This window comes from Citrus clementina, unplaced genomic scaffold, assembly GCF_000493195.1.
Source record: "Citrus clementina cultivar Clemenules unplaced genomic scaffold, Citrus_clementina_v1.0 scaffold_2, whole genome shotgun sequence".
Classification (NCBI taxonomy): Eukaryota; Viridiplantae; Streptophyta; class Magnoliopsida; order Sapindales; family Rutaceae; genus Citrus; species Citrus x clementina.
Window position 1 is genome coordinate 34,890,158 of NW_006262688.1, and position 23,910 is coordinate 34,914,067.

Genomic DNA, 23,910 nt, shown 5'->3' on the forward strand with positions numbered 1-23,910 from the left:
CTTCTTATATAATGGATGGGCCACTTAATTTTGCACAAAATTATACAAGTTTTCAACCTTTACATCTATATACAGTGGAGATTAAATGGGGATGATGACATGGATTATCAATAATTAACAATAAATCTATCAATTTCTCTCTCCAGCAGAGTTTTGCAATCTTGTCTTCCGTTTCCAATCTTTCACTTTCCCATCTTATACCTTATTCTCTTCCATGACAGAATTCCTTTCTCCTAAGATTTTTCTGAGTCATAGAACTATATTGTCTAGCATGCACTTCATTTTATTTGAGTAGTTATAGGCCTTGTTTGGTATTAATGTTATAATAATGAGTAATGTGAAGTCGTCTCTTCGATCACCAAATATTTTTCTTGTCCATTATTCCAATCTAATCTATTGTAAAGATTCGAAATCAACAAAATAAAAAGTAAGTATAAAATAAACATTAATAATATATAATAAATATAATTTTTAAATAATCATTTTAATAAAATCAATAAAGATATAATATTTTTTTATTATATAAGTGTAAAATCAAGTTAATTTATCTTTCAAAGTACAGTAGTTAGTGTTTACTAAACACTTTAGTACTGTAGTTTTAAAGATATAGATGTCCAATTTCAATTTAAAACGGACGCATAGCGAAGTTTTCATTTTTAACTATTATTAAGTAGTATTCAAACATGAGATTATAGCAAGAAAATTTTAAAGAAGATTAAAAAATGGGAATAAAATTAATAAATACTATTAATGTGTTATGAATTGTTTCGTCTGTGATTTTTGAAGAAAGGAATTAAGATGGACACGTGTTGCGCTTGGCAGCACTTTCCGTAATATCCAAAAACCATTGTAAAATAACTTCACACGTTCCGTAAACTCATTGATGTGATTCAGTTAAACTACCAACATTATGCATGAAAAACGTCAAAAATCCTCTTGCTATATGTATTAAGTATATTGAGGAACAAGAGATTGTACTTAAATTTATGTAGCAATATATATAGTAGCTCCAGATGATCAATTCATTGTTAAAAGAATCTCTAATTCTATCACATGTATCTAACTTGAAAAAGTCGCATGACAATTTATACTGCAACCCGATATCCGCGTTCCATATTGCATCTTATTCTATTCTATTCTATTCTATCCATCCATCCGATTTAATAAAAAAAAAAATTACCACATGTGACACAATACAGTCATTATTGATTTCAACTAACTGAGGTCGACACCTACGCATCTGTACAAAAACATAAATGAAAAAACACTCCATCATGATTTCATCAGAACATGGACGTTACATTGATTTTTAATGAATCGAAATCCACAATTTGCTTGATAAAGACGTGCAAATGTGCTGTTTTAACATATTCATTCTTGTTGAGATTAGATTATTCATTCAACAACACTCCATTAGTGATGTCCAGTATCAACGTTAAATCTAATACTTTCGGCAAATAGATGGTAATACTATATAATTAGGGGGCAAAGACTATACGAAATAAAAGTTGATCTAGACGGTCCTAACATGTAAGAACACATGTGGATATTATTTAATTTATATTTAGATTTAGGTCTGAATGAAAATATATGGCAGTGGATATGATGGAGTTGCTCCACGGTAGAGCACTGATGATGATTGTCAGATCATAACACTAAGTAAGGGTGGGCAAATAACCCGTCCCAACCCGATCTTATCCGAAAAATTTAGGTTCAGATTAGATTCAGATGAAGGCTCTAACTCGATCTCGGATCGGGTCAATCTGAAAAAATCAAACCTGATCTAATCCGAAAATATGAAAAAATCAAAGCCAAAACAAGCATAAATTTTGATTCGATCCGAATTTGTTCGGATCTGATTGAATCGAATCGGATCACATTTTCGGATTATATTTTTTCCAATCCGATTAACCCGGAATCTAATCGGATTGTTCCGAACCCAAATTTACTCACCCCTGACACTAAGTTCATATTTTATTTTTATTTTTATAATCGTATAATTATCAACAATACTCTATTGTGGAGCAGCTCCAATATAGCCGGGCCCAAAATATATAATTGATTTGATGAAGTTAAATAAAGGTCGTTCCACGAAGTTTTTTTTTGCAAACCGGATATAATAATTGTCAGAGCCACATATGGTTTACAACTCACAAGTCCCATTAATTCTTGAATAATTTTTTTTTCTGTTTCTTGTCTCCCCTTTTGGCTTAACATCTTCTTTATGAGAGACTAACCATACGGGAGAATTTGAAGAACTGCAACTCCAAGTCATTGGTTAGTCATGAGTTTTTGTTATTGTTTGCTTTAATTTATTCTTCATAACATAATTCTTGATCATTGTCGATTTTTATGCATTCATATATATCCACGTACTTATTTGCCTAGCAGTACCACTGGCATTAGCCGAAAAATAGCACCTTCAAAAACAGAGCAGGACCGGCTAACTTGCGGATAGATAAGTTGAAAGGTTACATACTTGCAAATGATTTAGATATCAAATTTTCTAATTTAAGTAATAGATTATTCTGTTAGGCTAAAAGCCTAGAGGTGAGAACTCATGACGGTCATGAGTTCGAACCCCCATAATGTATTGTGAGAGTTAATTTGAGTGAAGATAGCATTCTCTCTTTTGAAATGTGAGTGGAATAGATGTCCCTCGAATATTAGAGAGAATAAAAAATTTAGGTGTTCTCGATGTAAACTAGTTCCAGTAATAGTCTGATTTATAAATACCAGTTGTAATCTTATGTAATACGAATTGTACTCTTGAGCAATAGTCTCATGTAATAATAAAAAAAAGTAATAGATTATTCTATAATCTATAGTACTTATATTTTTTATCTGCATTCTTGCCGGTTGAAAGAGATGAAGGAGAACAAACTTAATAGAACAATGCAGTCCGACCAGTCAATATCAACCAGCAGTACTAAATGGATCAAGAAACTATATTGGATGCGGATCCGAATAGCCATTCACGCATTCTTTGTTCTGTCAGGCCACGCAGCGGCTGCTCGCTTGGGAAGGAGGAAATAGCGAATGGCTAGCAACAGTAATGCAACTTGCAGGCTTCCCAATTCTCTTGCCTTTCTACTACTGCATGAAGTTTCACAAAGAAGCAAAAATCCCAATGCAGAATCGGAAATTGTATTTGACCAACTCAAGACAAAAATAATAAAGCCACCAAACCTTACCTTAGCCTTGGCATAATCAGAGCAGCAGATTGCTTTCTCTATTCAATTGGGCTCATCTGTCTTCCAGTTTCAACATTTTCCATCGTCTGTGCATCTCAATCGACCTCCAATTCTTTCTTCACATTCTTCCTCAATAAGCAGATGTTTACTCCATACATAATCAACTCACTAGTCCCTCTCGCCATCTCGACCACCCTCCTCGTTTTCCAAAGCGGCTCTGAAAATACAACTAAAAATATGCAATTGGATTCGTATGCAATGTACCGTTGGCGCATCAGCTGGGTATGGATGTTATAAAGAGGGAAACGTTTACAGCTGCCTTGGATATGGTAATATGTTCGTTTTTCGTCTGTGGTGGGACTTTTTGGTAGCAGAGAGAGATGGAAGAGTGTCAACTTGGGAAAGTATCTTCTTATGTCGTGAATTTGGTTTGGTCAGCAAAATGTTGGCAGCTGTTTAAATAATGGCTCAACAGGATTGATTTTTGAGGCGGCTTCACTTTTCTCCAATGCCACATATGTGCGCACTGAGCTTGCCTGTTGTTCCAGTCCAAGCAGTAGCAGTGGTCTTTTTCCATGGGCTTGAAAGTGATTTCAATGGTATTAGCTATATGGATCTATGTTCCGTTTCCGTACCAGCATAAGCCGAACAAGTTTCCCAAGCTTTAATGTATATACGGAATAGAAAAATTTAATAAACAAGAAAGGAATTGGCTTTTCTATAGCCGTTAAGGTACAGCCTCTCACAAATTCAGATGTGGGTCTCATTTACGTTGCATGTAAGATACAGCTTCTTACAAAGCCTTGTGAGAGACTGTACCTTACAATAGCAAAAGCCTGTGTGTATATATATATATATATATATATATAATCAAAACCAAGATCAGTGTCAATGACTTTTCTCCGTGACACGTGTGTAATGACTAACCAAAACAAACCCTTCCCGAGAAAAACTTGCACACGCCACGCCGTTTGGTTCACTTCGAATTTATGTTAAAATAAAAATGATTGAGACACCATCATTTGCTTTTGGAATTTTGTCAACAGTCGCCGCACTGTCAACTACCGTCGGCAAAAAATAAAAGCTGACCAAGCAAATCCGTAAGGCTAACCATGAAACCCAGAGAGAGTTAATCAGTGGTCACATGATGACCAAAAATTTTGGGTAATTTTTTTTTTCTATTCATTATTTATTATGTATAATTTTAATTAATCATAATAACTTGTATACATACATAATAAATAGTGAATAATTAAGAAGTGATATTTAAAGAGTACTATAAAAACTTTTCATTCACGATAATAGCACATTTAAGAAATCATTAAGTTATAATTTGACATAAAAAAAAAATCATGAGGTTATAACTTTATTTATTTTCACGTCTGAGCATTATAAACAAAAAGGGGATTATAAATTAATAATAAAAAATGACTTAATGATGTGTTTTAAAATTCTCTTTGGAGTAGTTTAATTAAGAAGGGAGCGTAAAAATGAAATAACAGAATTAACTGTCATTTTCGATGATAATTTTTTATGATACATTTTCTATGATAATTGGATACAACTAGAGGCGCATAAAATAACAATGCTCAATATTAACAGTAGAAAATTTAAAAATAGAAATATTCTTCCAATAATTATGATAAATGGAAACAACTAGATGCACACAAAATAAATGGACGACTTTAAAATAAAAACAATAAATTAAAATTAAAGTAAAATAAGAAAATCATACACACACATTCATGGTCGTCGGTCCACTCACCATTAACGTGAGAGACTGAGAGTTACGTCTACTTAGTACACACAGTAAAATGCCAAGGTCAATCCGCAAATGCTTGAGTGTCAGGGTCATAATTCGGCTTCGTGCATCTAACAGTGACAATGACAGTACAAAAGAAATATAAGTTATTACAGGCAAGGATTTCTATATTTTAAAACGTGGGAGTGCGGTGTAAAGGCAATGGTTCGAATACGAAAAAAAATATTGTGGAAATTTAATTTAATTTTTTTCATTATTTCTTAATGAAAGTTAAAAGTGTCTCGGATATTAATATTTGAGGATTAAAATTTAGATTGTATTATATAAGAATCGATGTAAATTGGTATAGTATTATCTAATATATTGTATCTTGAATTAGAGGTGGGTATTATTTAATTTAGTTTGGTTCGGTTCTAGAGGCTCTCTGCCAAAAGTCTTCTTCAACCTACCATAACACATTCCAAAGTCCAACAAACTTTTATTATGGATTGAAGGTTTCTTATAAGGAAGATTGGACAGGCTCTAGTGGGGATCTGTCCTGTTATACTAAAAGTAGAAAAATAATTGCAGGATAATTCAGACAATGAATCTAATCCTGATGATGGTGATGATATTAAAGTAAAAAATATTGAGTCAGTACCCAATGATTTTCTAGCTCCTCTTCCGGGAAGACTAGTGATTCAAACTGATGATTAATGTTACATGCTTTGAAGTACCCAAGCATTTCATTTAAATGTTACATAAAATTAATAATGGATGTGTTTTCGAAATAATACCTGTAGCCATATTGACCGTAGCCATATTGACAGATGGCTACGGTTTAAATGAAATGGCAGAGATTTGTTTTTAAATCATACCTGTAACCATATTGACCAAACCAAAAATATACCATAAGGTCTTGACCATGGATCCTCCGATCTGTAGAACATCATTATTTTCTAGCTCCTCTTCCGGGAAGACTAGTGATTCAAAGCATGTTTGAAGGGGTAGCTTGGGGTTCTTTAGAGGTTGCTCTAGATTCAGAATCTTTAAGAACAGCTTTACCTTTGTCTTTCTTTTTTGGCGGCATTATCTGTTTTGAAGAAATTTCCGAGTTAGAAAATCAGGAATAAAATGGTTCATAAATTTATGGTTCATAAATTGAGCTAAACCGAACCGAACTAAAACCAAATGGTTCATAAATTTATGAACTAAATACAAACCAAATTATAGAAGTGAATCGAACCAAACCAAATTAATTTGATTCAATTCAGTTTGATACTATAATTTAGTTTGATGCAGTTTGGTTTAGTTTGATTTTATCTTATATATTCATTATTCAATAAAAATTAATATAATAATAATATATTATTAATACAACAATAATCTTGAGTCTATAAATTAACAAACAATAAACAACATATAAAATCTAACAATAGTAAATTAACATAATAAATTCTAAAAATAATTTAGAAATCCATAAATAATAACCAACATAATAAAATCTAACAACAATAAATTAACATAATAAAGTTCAGCAATAATCTAGAAATCGACTATACATTAGAAAATAAACTTTAAACTTTCATTGCAAATGAGTACTCTCCCAATCACCACTTTTTCATCCTTTAACTTCCACATTCGCAATCCTTACATTATCTCTCAAAGTCAAAGCAAGCCATTAGCAAAGCATGAACAATTAAAATAAAATAAATTAAGTGTATGCTATAACATATATAATTACATGTATTAACTAACAAACAAAAATAAAAAAGAATAAATTTTGAGCCATTTTTTACTTTTAATTTTAATTTTTTCTTGAACCATTTAGTTCGGTAATTTGGTTCGGTTTTGAACCGAACTAAATAAAAAAATGAAATGGTCCAAAATTTTTGAACCATTTAGTTTTTATGCTCCGAACTGAACCGAACCGAACTGTTATAATACGGTTCGGTTCGATTTGGTTCAGATTGAACTGAACCAAATATCCACCCCTACTTGAACAATAGTCTCATGTAATAAAAAAAAAAATTTGTGGGAGTGCGGTTGGAAAATTATGTAGGAACGTATATGTTGTATAGGATATTGTAATTAAAGAGGTATCAGCAGAAGATCCAAATTCGTTATATATTAACTTAACAATTTCCATTCTTGGTTTAAAATCTTCTTCAGAGAGACTGCATGCCTTCCTTTGAATTTCATATGGGAGAAGTTGAAGAAGTGCAACTCCAAGTCATGGATAAGTCAAGTTTCTGTATGTTTACCGAGATTAATTAAAGTCTCTTTTAGTAAAAGATTCATGTTTAGTTGATATATATGATGTGATTAAGGTTTGAGCTGGTTTACTTGTCATCTCTAGCTTATTCTATCTCCTGCACCTACAACTAATATATTTACCTGTGCTGACTGCTGTGTGCACTTGACAGTTGGAGGAGATAAAGAAGCAACCTTACCAATGCAATGTGATGTGGCCAACCAACTAACAGTAAATCGATCAAGAAACCATTTGAGGTGGATCCGGATAGGCATCCTTGCATCATTTGTTCTCTGTTGCCAGGCAGCAGCTATTCTCCTGGGAAGACAGTACTATGACAAAGGTGGAAATAGCAAATGGTTGTCAACACTTGCGCAATTTGGAGGCTTCCCAATTCTCCTTCTTTCCTACTGCATTAATCCACCAAGAAGAAAATGTAAAAACACTGAAATCGTATTTGTCCACACAAAGCGTCCTTCTTTCTTTATCCTAGTCTCATGTACGTTTGGGATTGAGGTTGGACAGTTGTAGCTTAAAAGTTACAGCACTAAAGTGTTTGTTAAATACTAACTGTTGTAACTTAAAAGCTATATTGATATGTTTTTTCACTTATATAATGAAAAATTTATTATATCTTTAATAATTTTGTCAAAATTATTATTTAAAATTTACATTTACTATATATTACTAATTATTGTTTCATACTTACATTTTTTTTTTTCCACGGCTACAGCACCTCAATCCCAAACGCACCCTCAGTCTATGTCTCTCTTGGCATACTCCTAGCAGCAAACGGCTTTCTCTATTCAGTTGGCCTCCTCTATCTTCCAGTTTCAACATTTTCCCTCATCACTGCATCCCAACTGGCCTTCAATTCTTTATTCTCCTACTTTCTCAATAAACAAAAGTTCACTCCGTACATAGTCGATTCTTTAGTCCTTCTCACCATCTCCTCCACCCTCTTTGTTTTCCAAAATGACTCCGAAAACACAACAGGAGTATCAAAACGAAAGTATGCAATTGGATTCATACTATTGGTGCATCAGCAGGGTATGGATTGTTGCTTTCCCTTAGGCAACTCGCCTTCACAAGGGTTGTAAAGAGGGAAGCCTTTACAGCTATCTTGGATATGGTATTGTATCCATAATTTTGCTGCAAGTTGTGCTATTCTAGTGGGACTGTTTGTTAGCAGAGAGCGGGTGAATTTAAAGAGAGAAATGGAAGAGTATAAACTAGGGAAATTTTCTTACATCATGACTCTGGTTTGGACAGCTATATGTTGGCAGCTGTATGCTATTGGCTCAACAGGACTGATTTTTGAGACGTCTTCCCTCTTCTCTAATGCCGTAGGGATCGCGGGTTTGCCTATTGTTCCAGTCCTAGCTGTGGTCTTTTTCCACGACAAAATGCATGGCTTGAAATTGATTGCCATGGTGTTGGCTATATGGGGCTTCCTTTCAATTGTCTGTCTACCAGCACTATCTGGACGACCGCAACTCCAAGAGTGATAATGTCCAAACAAATCTTTGAATTTTCCCAAGCCTCTTCTCCTGTGAATCAATAGAGAAATAAGAAAGGTTCTGAATGGGCGTAAATCAACCTGAGAGGCTTTATAAGTATATATTAAGTAAAATGATATAATTGTGAAGGCAAACTTTTATGCTGCAATCCATAGCATCTCCAGTTGTTGGAAAGCTGAACCCGGAAACAAAGATAACAAAATAAAAAGTTTGCCTTCACTGTTGTTAGCTAATCAGTTGAATGTTAAACATGGCCATCTTCCTATCCATGAAATCTTTAGAAGCTCTTTCAAGCAGCGTAATTGGGCACCAATTCACAAAGGCTTTGAATTTCTCATCTCCTTCAAATAGTGGTTGTTACATAATGCATTTTCATAAGAATAAAAGGCCCTAGTCAAAGCTCTCCTGCAAAAAGCTTTTAAAAAGAGAAGCACTTGCAGTGTTTTGGCCTTTGGGCACATTGTTCTAAACCTAGTAATGATCTTCTCTCATGACATAATGAAGGCATAAATGTCGTTACCATGGTAATGGCCTGCAAGGCTCTGTTTCATATAAATATTATCTGGAAATTTTGAAAACCAAGCGCAGTGGCAAAAAGGTTAAGTGTAGTCACAAAGGCTCCCCTAATTGATGGGGATAGATAGCTGATGACCAAATGACCATCTGTAATTCCACCTATTCAAACTTTTCATTTAACAAAAAAGAATAAATTCGACGTTACAAGCACGGCAACATTCTTGTACTACAACTAGATCATGGGATCTCACCAGCAACAACTTGTGTGCAGCTTGACTTTGAGAATTAACCATGACACTGAAATAACTTAAAAAATGTAGGCCTCACAGCAAAAACTCAAAAAAATTTTACATGGTACCATGCCCGCTGGACTTTAATCAACTACATGAGACAGCCGACATAGTGAGCTCGTGGATATTTTCTCTGTAGTTGTGGCCATTGCACAAAGAACTGATCAGCTATACATAACTTGTAGAGAAGCAAGCCACTTAGAGAAAGCCTTTTCACCCTTGCAATACTCTCAACATAAAAGATGGATGACCATCTCATTCCAATGACCTACAGGAAAAATGGAGAAGGTTAAATGAGGAACCTCAATACCATCAACTTTCGCAGGTATTAAGAGGGAAATTAGTGAAAACAGAGGCTCAGGTGAAAGTTCTCACACCTTAAATAAGAAGGCAATCACACAGAGAGGAATACATGTCCCAGGGCCATTGCAAAGAACCTAAAGTGAGAGGAAAGTTGATAATTAAAAACCAGCTTTAAGCATGTTGCAAAATTACTAAACAACTAAAGAAAACACAAGCTAGGGACAAATTCATTACCACTTGTGGCCTGATTTTAACCATCAGCCATAGTGCGTGAGTGGTAGCTAGTAAAGTTGTCCATACAGAGGTTACATATGACTGCCCAACTTCCCTGCTTCTATAGATCTGCATGAACTGAGCGGAGGACCCCTTGATCACTTTCTGCAGTAACAACCAATTTAGTGAGTAACCTTCAAGAAAAGTGAGTTGAAAAAAAAAATTGGAGAAACCATTAAGATTAAATGAATAATTATATCAGGAGGAAAGTAAAGTAATGCAACACATATGAAAAAAATCTGTAAACAAGTTTCTTTGTCATTCCAACATTTAACAGTAAACGTTAGGCAAAATTCTACAAATAAATCATCTCTAAATAGTTTGCATTTTGCAAAAAAAATCCATCTTGAGAGATCAACTACTTCGGCTAGACTAACAACAAATCTCTCGATCCTCAAAGAGTAAGTTGCTACATGTATTTAATCAAGACCAAATTTAACAGTGAATTCAACTACAATGATTAGAAATACTTGGAAGAACCTGAAAACAGTGAACAAATAACAGGTACAAGAAGAAAATCAATAAATAAATAAACAAAATTTAGAAACAGTCAAATCAAGCAACCTACTTTGTGCAGCAATGAATCCTCGAACACACGAGCCTTTTGGAGACTCATGTTATCAGTAGCAGCAGCAATGTAGAAGCGCGGCGTAAACCTATCCATTTGCAACACGGATAAGAGATTCATCATCTCCGCCGTGTGGCCGCCTATTAAAATTTCCAATTAATAACAATAAATTGATGATAAATATAGATGAATAGCATCAAGTAAAGCAAGCAAAAATTAAAAAAAAAAAAATCAAAAACTTGTTTTTAATCATATTTAAATTTATATAAATGTCTCTGACTTATTAATTACCTGAACCTAAAACAATGAGAGTGGAGAGCGGCTGCGGAGATTTGAGGCGGCGTGATTTTCCAGTCAAATAGAGGACGTGCAGAAGCCGAATTAGAAAAATTGCAACACTAGTGGCAATAATTGCCATTATATAAAAGTAACAATCATCCATTTTGTTCATCTCCAGAAATTGAATTTACATGTCTATTGAAAGTGAAACGAACTGAGTCGTAAAATATCAGTTTTATGACGGATTAGTTTATTCGAATTCTATGATCTGAGAGAAGAAAACGAAAATTTGTCTAGCAATCTGGAATCGGCGACTACCAAGAGAGGAATAGAGCAGTTCTCTATGATGTCAGCTTTACGCAAGCTCCCCCTTTTGTGTTCGTCGTCGCTAAATTCTTTTTCCCGTAATTTTTTTTTATTCGAGCGTTAAAAGTAGAATGATTATCATCTAGCTCCCTCCTACGTTTCTTTATTTTTATTTAATGATATAATTAATTTTCTATATTGTATTAGCCCCATCTATTGGATTTCTATGGCAAAACCAAAATTGTTTATATCTCATTACCGTCAAACGGTTGCTGGCTAAGACAAAAAAAAATTCAACATCACAAAAACTGTCCTTGAATAAAATATAATCATGTCCCTAGTACAGCTTAATTAATTAATAACTTTAGTTATTTTACATAATCATGTAAAGATACATAATTCTTCTACAACCGTCGAATTTTTATTTAACAATTGTGAAAAGAATATGATTTAATTATCTCATATTTCCACAATCATTAGATTTTCACTAAACGACTGTGGAAGAATCGTGTATCTTACATGATTATGTAAGATAACAATCTCTTTAATTAATTAATTTTTTTTTTTTGAAAAACTCGTATTGGTGGTATAGAAAAGTTGAAACTGTAAAGTTCTTAAGAAAATGAGAAATAGAAAAATTTACATATACCTTAGAAGTAAACTTTTTCAATTTTGTTTCTCTTTAATTTCATGAATGAAGAAGCATCCAATTTTTCAATTTCATTTTTCTCTTCCAACAACTAGATGTCTGCAATTCTGCAAGCAGCGATTCCAAGTAAACGTTTTGAACATGTGCTATCTTGGGCCAATCTTGTCCCCTTTCCTTCTCACATCGCTTCTCCAGTTTAGAGCATTGTGAAATGAATAAATTCTGTAGTTTGGTGGCCGAAATTTTTCCAGGCCCTCCTAAACCATATACAGGATAGACCGAAATTTTATCACGACAAGCTACATGCTTTACCAACTAATCAACAATTTTTTCTTTATCCTCATCTCTTCCAGACACCTTAGGCTGAGTTACAATGGAGCCAGTTTGGCATCCTTCCATGACTTCAGCTCACCTATCAGAAAGTACTGCATCTACCTCAATTCAAATGAAACTTGATCCGCCCTTGAGCAATTTCATCTAACCTCTTTCTAATATCTCTCTCTCTATTGCCAATATCGCAACAAAACAAGATATTACTTGGAGAAAATCTATCAAGGAAGGAAGTTTGTACATTTTCAGACTCCAATTGAGATGATTTTGTTGCACACTCCTCCATGATATCTTTCACCTTGTAGGCAGCTTTCACAGCCAATTCTGAATTGCCTTGTCTTTTATTTGCATCTCTTCAGCATGTTCAGGCACGACTTGTCTAGTAGAGAGCAAGTTAGAAAGCCGTTTCATTTCTTTGTCAACACCCCAAAGCAACCCGAGATCCTTTTGGATTTGCGAGTTCAAATTCGCCAGCAACATCTGAAAAAAAAAAGGAAAAAAAAAATCTTTAAAGACTAACCACGTTGCTCAATCACATTCGAGATTCCATGGTATTTTCAGAGAAGATGGAAATGCATTTCGTCCTCCACTTTCAAACATGTTCCCGCGAAGATGCTGCAAGCAGCAAGGATGATATTATGCGTTACAGTCTTACAGATCAAATAAATGAACTTTTCATATAACAATAAGCTATTAACAAGTCCTTTAATTAATAACGCCCCACAAACAACGATTTACAAACTTCAAGATCTGCGCTCAAGTTTATTTTCTGTTGCTTCCTTATACTCCTGGGAATTTGAGGTCTTGTGTACTAAAGAAATTTTTTACTATTGATGTCGTAATTAATGTACAAAGCAAAATTAAAAGATTGCTTATTAAAATTACCAAAAGATTCCGCAATTTCTGTTGCTTCAAGATTATTTACTAAAGATTGTCGTAATTAACGTCTTCTCTAATCGCCTAACCTCTTGTTTCTTTTATTAGTTGCTATAAAAATGACCACAAAAAAAAAAAAAAAAGGAGTGGGACTATTGGCACCCCTATAAATACCTCTTAAAACCCCTATAATTATTTTACCATTTTAACTTTTACTAAAATTATATAATAGGACAATTTCTAATTAAACCTCTACTCAAAAGTTAATAATTTTTTTCCTTAAAAATTTCTTTATGTAGTAGATTTTTATTTTAAAAGGGAAGCAAGACAAGTTTGAAAGAGCTCGAGAATATGAATGTCGGAAGGGATGAATCAATTTGAGGGTGAAGCTGATGGTTTTGAAGCTCACAATAAAGTGAATAATATACTGAACAAGGCACATAACGAGACATATGAGATTAGAACAGTGATTTATAGCAACCTTTAGTGAATGTGGTATCTGAGATTAAAATTCAACATTATAGAAATTAAACGGAATGGATTTCCTCTTATTTTCAAGTGAAAATTTTATTATTGGCGGCTGCAATAAAGAGAAGAAAATCCATTGTGAAAACGAGGTTTAATAATAAAGTTAAAAAATAATTAAAGAATGATGTTTGCGCTAATAAGTTTTAATTAAGGGTAGCTTTGTCATTTAAGAGGTGTTAAAAGAATTTTATAATATTTGTAAATATTTTAATGGGCATTAATAAAGAAAATGGGTGTTAAGAGATATTTAGAGGGGTGCCAATAGAGAAAGCAAAAATGTAAAAAAGCATAATTGCTAATTAATAGTAATTTTAACATTTTTTTATGTATGGTTGTCAAAAATACTACCAAGAGTTCAGCCCGAAACTTGAATTTGATGGGAAAAAACTCTATTATTTTAAATAATTATATTAATTTGGCCCACCCACTACATATATTTGAAATTTTAAACATTTAAAGTCTATATTTGAAAGCCTAATTTCATTAAAATACAATTTAAAAATTATAAAAGCCTAATTTCATGTATGTATGTATACGTATGTGTACGTATATGCAAAATTATTACAATTTTTATCTTTTTTTTTCCAAGTGCCCACCTATAAAACTTATAAAATCTATTTTTTAAAAAAAACTCTCATCTCTCTCTTTCTTTTTAAAGATTTTATCCATTGTTGCCATAACAATAAGAAAAAGATTTGATACTTTTTCATCATTCTCTATTGAATATTATAAATTAATTTCTTTTACAATTATAAAAGTAGAGTATACAATATTCGAGAAGAGATGGTAATTTAAAAAACTAAAAGAAATTAAGGTCTCAAAAATTAAATTAACTAAATTAGATATTAATAAAATTATTAAATGGGTGCATTTAAAAGTTATTTGTCTTTTTAAATTATTTCATATAAGAAAATAAAATAAGTATGGTATAAAAGTTATTAAAGAAGGCTAATAAAGTATAATGAAGGACTCGAATGTTACAACTGTTATTTTTCCCCTCGAACGAAGCTATGTTCGTGTTTAGGCGCATTTAATACGTTGCTTGGATTAATATACATAAGTTGCTTCGATCGCTCAAAACAGTAATTAAATACGTTGCTTCAGACCATGGTTACGTGCTTTAATCAAATCAAACGATCCCAGGAGAAACACAAAAACGGGTCACACAAATTGATCAGATCTTCATTTGATAAGCCGTTCGATAACCGATGCTGGTTGGGACCCACGTTTCATCGGCCATTCGATCAGGATAACTTCAGTGACACGCGCCTTACAACACTTCCCGTTATTCTTAAAAGAGGGCAAAAATAAGCACTTTTTGAAAGTCATTGTTCCGAAGGAAGCGCTTGTTCTCTATTAGGACAGAGAGGCGGAGCAAAGCTCAGCTTCTAGTTCTTGATAGGAGGAGTCCAAGTCAAATTCATTTCATGGCTTCGAAGATTTCAACTTCCTTCATAAGCCCCTTCGTAATCCATTTCAACTGTAAAAATAGTAACAATAAAAATAAACACTTAAACGTCCCGTTGCTTTTTTCTTCTCGTCGCTTACTCCCTGCTTCTTGCAAAATGCGACAGCGTAGTTTCGGGTACTTTTGCTTTCTCTCTTTCTCAATCTCCTTAACTGGGTTAACCTATAATACAATTAATTGGCATTCAATTGAAAAAAAAAATGATTCAGTTCGCAGCAGAAGAGACAGCACGTGAAGAAAGGTTCGCCTGATCAGCAGCGGCCAAATGATGCAGATTTGGTGCCAACTAGTGATGGGGATACCGAATCTGAAAGTTCTTTGATAGATAGTGAGCCAATTGATGTGGAGCATACCGAAGAACAAAACTTGGGCAGTGTATTTGTGCCTGAGCTTAAGGAATCTCTGGTATTTCTTTTTTCTGTAGATTTAAATTTTATAGCTGACTGTTATTTCTTAATCCAGCAATTGAGTATGCGACATGTTCCACGCAAGTACTTTATCATTCAGATAACTGACTGGAAATGATGACTTATTATTTTATTTTGATTTGTACTTTGCAATGCAACTTGTAGTTGGTATTTGTAGTTTAATTTGACAATGAGCATTGGTAAAACTAAGGAAGTTTAATTTGACAATGAACATTGGTAAAACTAAGGAAGTTTCTTTCTTCCAGGTCTTAAATTGCGATGGTGGAGAGGAGCTTTCAACTTCCCAATTAGATAATCTGATAAGCATGATAAGAAATGCTGAGAAAAGTAATTACTTTTAGTGTGTCTTTTCTTTGGTTTGGTGTCTTGTTATCAATTTTTGGAGGATTATATGCGTGTCCAATTGCTCATTGTACATATATTTCAGATATCCTTCTTCTCAATGAAGCACGAGTTCAAGCACTTGAAGATCTCCACAAGATTCTACAGGAGAAGGAGGCATTGCAAGGAGAGATTAATGCTTTGGAGATGAGATTGGCTGAAACGGATGCACGGATTAGAGTTGCTGCCCAAGAGAAGATACACGTGGAACTCTTGGAAGATCAGTTACAGAAACTGCAGGATGAATTGACTCACAGGGGTGTTTCTGAACATAGTGAGCTGGATGTTTTTGCAAATCAAAGCGAACCTGCAAATGAGGACCTTGTGTTGAACAATAGTGAAATTCATTCTTTTAGCAAGGAGCTTGATTCGTTGAAGACAGAGAATCTGTCCCTGAAGAATGATATAAAAGCGCTTAAGGCAGAGCTTAATAGTGTCAAGGATGCAGATGAGCGTGTGGTAATGCTGGAAATGGAACGCTCATCCTTGGAGTCATCTTTGAAAGAATTAGAATCTAAATTGTCTATTTCTCAAGAAGATGTTGCAAAACTGTCAACTCTAAAAGTTGAATGCAAGGACTTGTATGAAAAGGTAGAAAATTTGCAAGGATTGCTGGCTAAGGCAACAAAACAGGCTGATCAAGCTATTTCAGTGTTACAACAAAACCAGGAGCTCCGAAAGAAAGTAGATAAGTTGGAAGAATCTCTTGATGAAGCTAATATCTACAAGTTATCGTCAGAGAAAATGCAGCAATATAATGAGTTAATGCAACAAAAGATGAAATTATTGGAGGAGCGTCTTCAAAGGTCTGACGAAGAGATTCATTCTTATGTTCAGTTATATCAGGAATCTGTGAAGGAGTTTCAAGATACTCTTCATAGTCTGAAAGAAGAAAGCAAGAAAAGAGCAGTAGATGAACCCGTGGATGATATGCCTTGGGAATTTTGGAGCCGCTTATTGCTTATTATTGATGGATGGTTGCTTGAGAAGAAATTATCAACCAGTGAAGCAAAGCTGTTACGTGAAATGGTGTGGAAGAGAAATGGACGTATTCGTGATGCTTACATGGAATGCAAGGAAAAGAATGAGCATGAAGCTATATCTACATTTCTCAAGCTGGCATCATCATCAATCAGGTATTGTTTTTGGTATTTATAAGTTTCAGAGAATTAATGCTCTTATCTAATTTTTGCTTCGTTGAATTTTAGTTCAGGATTGCATGTCATTCATATTGCAGCAGAAATGGCACCAGTTGCTAAGGTAAGCTTAGTGAGCTTGGCACTTCTTTGCTCTGTTAGTATCATTATTGTGAACTTATTCTAATCTTTTTGGAAAATGTTAAACTCTTCCTCGTTTCAGGTTGGTGGTTTGGGAGATGTTGTGGCTGGTCTTGGTAAAGCACTGCAGAAGAAAGGTCACCTTGTAGAGATTGTCCTTCCAAAGTATGATTGCATGCAGTATGATCGTATTGATGACTTGAGGGTATGCAACTAACTTGGTCTATGAGCAGCTTGGTTTTATGATGTTTGAGATGACACGTTTACTTTATACAGGCCCTAGATGTTGTGGTGGAGTCATATTTTGATGGCAGACTATTCAAAAATAAAGTGTGGGTCAGCACGATAGAAGGTAGCAATGTTCTTTTTATTTGTTAGTGTGAGAACTGATACAACTTAGCAGTGAATTCTGACCACATGTATGGCTGCAGGTCTTCCTGTTTACTTTATTGAGCCTCATCATCCTGATAAGTTCTTCTGGAGAGGACAATTTTATGGAGAGCATGATGATTTCAGACGTTTTTCATTTTTTAGCCGCGCAGCGCTTGAGTTGCTTCTTCAAGCTGGCAAGCAACCAGACATCATTCACTGTCATGATTGGCAAACAGCTTTTGTTGTATGGTCAATTGGAATTTCACCGTTGACTTTATGTTCTCCTTCATCACCTGATATTTGTTTTGTTATGGTAAAAATTTGTTTTTGATTTTCTAGGCACCACTCTATTGGGATTTATATGTTCCAAAAGGATTAAATTCTGCTCGAGTTTGTTTTACTTGCCACAACTTCGAGTACCAAGGGACTGCACCTGCAAAAGAATTGGCATCTTGTGGTCTTGATGTCCAGCAGCTAAATAGACCAGACAGAATGCAGGACAACTCAGCCCATGACAGGATCAATCCTTTAAAAGTATGAGAATGATTGTTCCAATGATACTTATGGTATTCCTCAGGGAAACATTTTCACTATTTATTTGTTTATTTTTGTAGGGTGCAATTGTGTTCTCTAATATTGTAACAACAGTGTCACCCTCCTATGCTCAAGAGGTGCGGACATCTGAGGTATGGATGTTTTTTTGATAAGGATGCAATGTGGATTTTTGCATTAGGTACTATGGATTGCTAGAAGTAACTGTTTATTGTCTCATAGTATCTATCGTTAATATCGTGCTCCCATGTTCTAGGTATTCAATGAAAAGTCTCTATTTTATATTTGTTTTATAGGGTGGACAAGGCCTCCATTCAACACTTAATTTTCACTCCAAAAAGTTTGTTGGCATTCTAAATGGAATCGACACTGATGCATGGAATCCGGCCACCGATACTTTTCTCAAAGTCCAGTACAATGCTAATGACCTTCAAGGAAAAGCAGAAAATAAAGAATCCATCAGAAAGCATCTAGGACTTTCTTCTGCAGATGCTAGGAAGCCGTTGGTAAAGTTTACATGAAGTTTTCACCTTAGACACAACTTATATTCTATTTGAATGTATGCTGCACATTTTGTTGCTTCATAATCTAATTCTTAAAAAAGTAAAATAAATGAAATCACGCACTACATTGGGGCCTACATTATGATTCAGTGATGGAGATTTTGAATCCTGAAAAGATTTGTTTACTGCATCACCTGCATTTTAAGTTATGCATCTATATATGATGAAGACTTTAAGCACATACTTTGCATTCATATATATTGACTATAGTGAGCACGACATCTGATATTAAGTTACAGATACTTAAAAGATTATGCTTTTAGGAAATTCATTTAATTTGAAGTGCCTTTTCTTTTTCTTCATTAATTTCTTTTGTTAACACCCTGCATCCACTGTGCATTCTGATGTCATTAAGAATTTATTTTTGTTACCTACACATATAACCATATCCTGCTTTCTGCTCTGGTACAGTCTTTGCAATTGTGCTTGCATTCTTACTTGCAACTCCTTGATTTATCATTTAATAGGTTGGATGCATAACAAGGTTGGTGCCACAGAAAGGCGTGCATCTTATTAGACATGCAATATATCGAACATTGGAGCTGGGAGGACAATTTATACTTCTTGGTTCAAGCCCAGTGCCGCATATTCAGGTTTATCCAATTTTACTATCTTCTTTTTCCTTTCTTCGAAAGCACATATTCAATATTTGCAATTTATATATAAAGTTAGGACAAGGAGGGGATCTTACTGTAAACAACAATTGTGAACCTTGGTTACATCATATTGAAGTCTGGTGGTAGTGTCATTCTTTCCCCATTTCTCAAATTTTTTCCCTTTAGTTTTTGTGTTTGAAAGTGTTGGTGTGCATCATGCTATGATTACTTGTGATTACGCATCGTGATGGCATCTGATGATCCTAGTACTGTTCTGTACTTATGTTTAGATTTGAATATATGTGATATATTCATTATTTGTAACTTTTAGTAGTTATTGCTTGGTTGTACTGCCAGCTGATGGCTGCTTTGATCTTTCTGATTGTAGCTACTGGTTTCCATTTTGAGCTGAATTAAAGTCTTCCTTACTTTCAACTTTATCATTCAATGTGCTGACGCTTGTGATTTCAGTGAACTGATTAGGGACCTTTACTTCTTTAAATGATAATTATTTTCTCTGTAGAGAGAATTCGAGGGCATTGCAAATCATTTTCAAAATCATGATCACATTCGGCTGATATTGAAGTACGATGAGTCTATTTCCCACTCCATTTATGCTGCATCAGACATTTTCATTATCCCATCTATCTTTGAGCCTTGTGGCCTTACACAGGTAATTCTTCTTGAACAGTGAATTCAGTCGTAAGAAATGAAGAAATAGATGGATGTGGCTAAAGCTTATACCTCCTACAGAATATTGAAACCTTGAAAAGAAAGCTTATTTTGTTGAAATTTACCTCTGTATAGATGACATAGCTTAAGATCTGTGGTTCTACTTAATGCAGTAATCTAGATATTAGCCAAATGCCTCTGTGTTGCAAGCATATGAATCAAGTGTGAATCTAAATAACAAATTTCAATTGTTCATATTATTATTATATATTTGTCTTAAACATTTAATGATTTTCTGCAGATGATAGCAATGAGATATGGTACTATACCTGTTGCAAGGAAAACTGGAGGTCTGAACGACAGGTAAATCACTGATTGACTGATATCAGGTATATAAGCTATACTAATTGGAGAATTCTTAACTTTCACAAATTTTCTTCTATAGTGTATTTGATGTTGATGATGACACAATACCTCTCCAGTTCAGAAATGGATATACTTTTTTGAATCCTGATGAACAGGTAAATGGAATGCTTATTAATTTATATAAAAGTGGCATTGGATTTTTTTGTTTTTTGGTTCTTTGGCCACTAGTGTATCATATTTCTTCTATCATGTTTGTTCTTGTCCAATTGCAATTGATCATATTGCTCCTGGGTTGTTTGTCATTCTAATTTTTCCTAAAATTGTTGAAACTTGACAGGGAGTCAATGGTGGTTTGGAGCGTGCAATTAGTCGCTACAGAAACAACCCAGAGAGTTGGCATGAGCTTGTTCAAAAGGTCATGAGTATAGATTGGAGTTGGGAATTTTCGGCATCACAGTATGAGGATCTTTATGCAAAATCTGTGGCCAGAGCAAGGGCAGCTGCAAGTCGTGCTTAAGCTAGCTGCCCTGTAGAATAGTTTACCCTCAGCGTCTCATACAGATTTTCCATGCAAATCCCACCAGCAGACAGACAGTTGTTGGTTTGGTCATTACATGCAGCAGGTGAAGCAATGGTTTCAGATGCTGATCAGAGGTTTCAGATTTTTTTATTGGATGTAGAAGCTGCATTAGTGGGTTCTATCTACTTCACACCTCAGCCATATTTTACAGGCCATCTTTCTTTTTTTTTTTTGGGTAAATGAAAACCTAGGTTGCAGTTTATGTAAATTATGATTCTCATGGAATTCTTACTTTCACTGAGGAGCTAGATTTATAGTTTTATACAGATACAAAGATTCATTGATGTACTTAGTAAAAAAAGGAAGAGAGTCATTGATGTAAAATTATGTACAGCATACATGCTTCTCTCAATCATGAGTGAGATATAGCAACATGTACTGGATAACTCACTGTTTATTAGCAAATGTATTGTTTCTGTTGTGTAACTTATCGTTTTCTGTTTATGACTTTCCCTAAATTCTTTATTTTTCCGGAAATCTCTATCACCTGAAGCCCGTTACCCTTCAAAATCGCCTCTAAGGACACTTACTGATTTAAAAAAAGGTCACGAGTGGTACCTTCCTCGGTTTTTTTTTTTTTTTAATCTTGCGATTCTCTTTCGCGTTATCACCATTGATTTCACAAGCACCGAAAAAAAAAAAGAAAGAATAAAAAGCAGAACAAGATCAAATTGAAGCATTTTATAAATAATCACAACTCAAATTAAAGCTTCCATGAGCTCACAACAGATTTACATGATATCCAAGAAACCGAAAAGAGAAAAACTCTTATCAACCGAAGCTCACTTTCCGGGGACAAAGTTGGTGGCGTAGGCCCAGGCATTGTTATTGACAGGGTCAGCCAAGTGGTCGGCCAAGTTCTCTAACGGTCCCTTGCCGGTGACAATGGCCTGAACGAAGAAACCAAACATGGAGAACATAGCCAACCTTCCATTCTTGATTTCCTTAACCTTGAGCTCAGCAAAAGCCTCCGGGTCATCAGCCAAACCCAATGGATCAAAGCTGCCACCTGGGTACAATGGGTCGGTCACTTCACCGAGCGGCCCTCCAGCAATTCTGTAACCCTCAACGGCTCCCATCAAGACCACCTGGCAAGCCCAGATGGCCAAGATGCTCTGGGCGTGGATCAAGCTTGGGTTTCCCAAGTAGTCAAGCCCGCCCTCGCTGAAGATCTGAGCTCCCGCCTTGAACCACACGGCCTCACCGAACTTGACTCCGTTGCGGGCCAAGAGCTCCGGGAAGACGCATCCAAGAGCTCCCAACATGGCCCATCTGCAGTGGATGACTTCGAGTTCACGGTTCTTGGCAAAGGTTTCTGGGTCAGCTGAAAGCCCGGCTGTGTCCCAACCGTAGTCGCCAGGGAACTCACCGGTCAAGTAGCTTGGGGGCTCGCCAGAGAATGGGCCCAAGTACTTGACTCTGTCCGGGCCGTACCACGGGCTGCCTGAAGAAACAGACTTGCTCCCGGTTTTACGCATGGAGATGCGGCCACCATTGCTCAGCTCATTGCCTGAAGGGGCGAGGTTCACAGCCTTGCCGACGAATGATGAGGAGAGAGCCATTGTTGAGGTTGCCATTGCGGAATTTAATTGAGAAGCAGAAGCTGTGCAAGCAAGAGAAGCTGTGTAAGCAAGAGAAGCTGCTGGTTGTGGTGGATGGGCTTAGTGGGCTCTGTATAAATATGGATTAGAGGAAAAAGTCCTTATCTTAGGAGATCTATATCTCGCTCCCCATTGGCTGGTAATATTTTGAAAGTTTGATTCCTATGCCTACTTGGCACACTCAGAACCACTCACCGGATTTTTACGACAATGCATCACCTAATTCACGGGTTTGGAGATCGTATCTCCTTCCAATAATGCATTGCCACTTCTGCCATCCGATAGCGCCATACATAATTGTTTAATAACATTGTTGTTCATCATGTTCTTTTTTTTAAAAAAAAAAAAATTACATAATATTATTACTCAAATTATAATTTATATTATATGAAAGAGGAAAAAATGTATCCATCCAAATTTGAGAAAAAAAATTAAATCCCTATAATAATTTTAAGAGAGTTCAAATCACTACCTTCACAATTGTGAGGAAATAATTTTAATCGCTTGGTATCTTGTTCTAATTATATAAATATTATTTATTATTAATTATGTTTTTTATCTTATTATGGGCTATATATATAGAGCGAGAGAGCGTCTTCCTCTAATCATAATATATTTACTTTGTTAAAATAAATATATTACTAAAATATATAAAATAAATAAATTTTAATATGTTGAAAATGTACAAATACATTGAGAAACTAATAAGAATGAGATGAACATCATAAAGAAATATCTAGTCTCCTAATTTACTTTGATTACAAACCAGAAATTCCATATACAGTAATATTGAGAAACGAGGATGGTAACAGCCCAAAAAATCAACATGAAAAAGGATCGATGGGTAGACAGAGATCTTATGCTCGACTAAAATCAAGAATTTCAATATTTGTTGTAGACAAATTAATGTATCCTCACAACTTAGTTTGTTGCTGTACAACAATGACACGTTTCGATTTTCCTTTCCAGATACTTTCTGCAGGCATCCTATCTGCCACGAAAACTTCACTATTTGTGTTTCAGCTATCATGACGACGTATAATTGTTCCATTAATCTTCCTGCCCAACGTCCGCATCGTCATGGGTTCATTTTCTTTTCATTTTGTCTATCAAGTCAGACTAACATCACGTCTTTTAATTCAAACAAAGAAAACATCACGTCTTTAAATATCTATAAATGCAAATCACTCCAGAATTTTCTTCTCTTGTTTGTTGTTTATCTGCCGACGGCGATAACTGATAACAAACAAGTGTGGAAAATTCAGTTTAAAAACTTTCAATTAATCCATCAATATTTCGTGGCGCAATTTTAAGTCGTTGAAAACTATTTTTCACAAGAGGAAAAACAAAAGAAAAAAGAGTCGTTAAAAATATCGGACCATGCAAACGTGGGTGTTTTTAATTCAAGATAATCAATCTAGGAAGCA

General features: G+C 34.8%; 3 protein-coding genes and 2 pseudogenes across 5 annotated transcripts; 3 read left to right on the forward strand and 2 right to left on the reverse strand.

Annotated features, from left to right (window-relative positions):
* The first annotated feature begins 3,039 nt into the window (after nucleotides 1–3,039).
* LOC112101074 lies at nucleotides 3,040–3,862 on the forward strand (annotated as a pseudogene).
* Nucleotides 3,863–7,390: 3,528 nt separating this feature from the next.
* On the forward strand, nucleotides 7,391–8,719 carry LOC18053258 (annotated as a pseudogene).
* A 646-nt stretch (nucleotides 8,720–9,365) lies between these two features.
* LOC18053259 (UDP-N-acetylglucosamine transferase subunit ALG14) lies at nucleotides 9,366–11,351 on the reverse strand. Of its 2 annotated transcripts, XM_024191264.1 has the most exons (6): nucleotides 10,951–11,351; nucleotides 10,660–10,799; nucleotides 10,053–10,196; nucleotides 9,893–9,952; nucleotides 9,584–9,783; nucleotides 9,366–9,463 (listed from the first exon to the last, which is right to left on the reverse strand). In XM_024191264.1, the coding sequence occupies exons 1-5, from the start codon at nucleotides 11,108–11,110 to the stop codon at nucleotides 9,607–9,609; spliced, it is 681 nt and encodes a 226-aa protein (XP_024047032.1). In that variant the 5' UTR covers nucleotides 11,111–11,351; the 3' UTR covers nucleotides 9,366–9,463; nucleotides 9,584–9,606. The 2 variants fall into 2 exon arrangements, with proteins under 2 accessions (XP_024047032.1, XP_006449639.1); XM_006449576.2 differs by having other exon boundaries at nucleotides 9,366–9,783.
* A 3,594-nt stretch (nucleotides 11,352–14,945) lies between these two features.
* LOC18053260 (probable starch synthase 4, chloroplastic/amyloplastic) lies at nucleotides 14,946–21,311 on the forward strand. Of its 2 annotated transcripts, XM_024191028.1 has the most exons (16): nucleotides 14,946–15,212; nucleotides 15,305–15,500; nucleotides 15,769–15,850; nucleotides 15,951–17,040; nucleotides 17,113–17,164; nucleotides 17,264–17,386; nucleotides 17,458–17,533; nucleotides 17,613–17,797; nucleotides 17,893–18,087; nucleotides 18,168–18,239; nucleotides 18,402–18,611; nucleotides 19,136–19,261; nucleotides 19,788–19,937; nucleotides 20,238–20,299; nucleotides 20,382–20,457; nucleotides 20,640–21,311. In XM_024191028.1, exons 1-16 carry the CDS (start codon nucleotides 15,055–15,057, stop codon nucleotides 20,817–20,819), a joined length of 3,033 nt encoding a protein of 1,010 aa, XP_024046796.1. In that variant the 5' UTR covers nucleotides 14,946–15,054; the 3' UTR covers nucleotides 20,820–21,311. The 2 variants fall into 2 exon arrangements, with proteins under 2 accessions (XP_024046796.1, XP_024046797.1); XM_024191029.1 differs by lacking the exons at nucleotides 14,946–15,212; nucleotides 15,769–15,850 and having other exon boundaries at nucleotides 15,424–15,500; nucleotides 20,640–21,310.
* A 229-nt stretch (nucleotides 21,312–21,540) lies between these two features.
* Nucleotides 21,541–22,550, reverse strand: LOC18053261 (chlorophyll a-b binding protein of LHCII type 1). The gene has a single exon (XM_006449580.2). The coding sequence runs from the start codon at nucleotides 22,457–22,459 to the stop codon at nucleotides 21,665–21,667; it is 795 nt and encodes a 264-aa protein (XP_006449643.1). The 5' UTR covers nucleotides 22,460–22,550; the 3' UTR covers nucleotides 21,541–21,664.
* Between the last annotated feature and the right edge of the window lie 1,360 nt (nucleotides 22,551–23,910).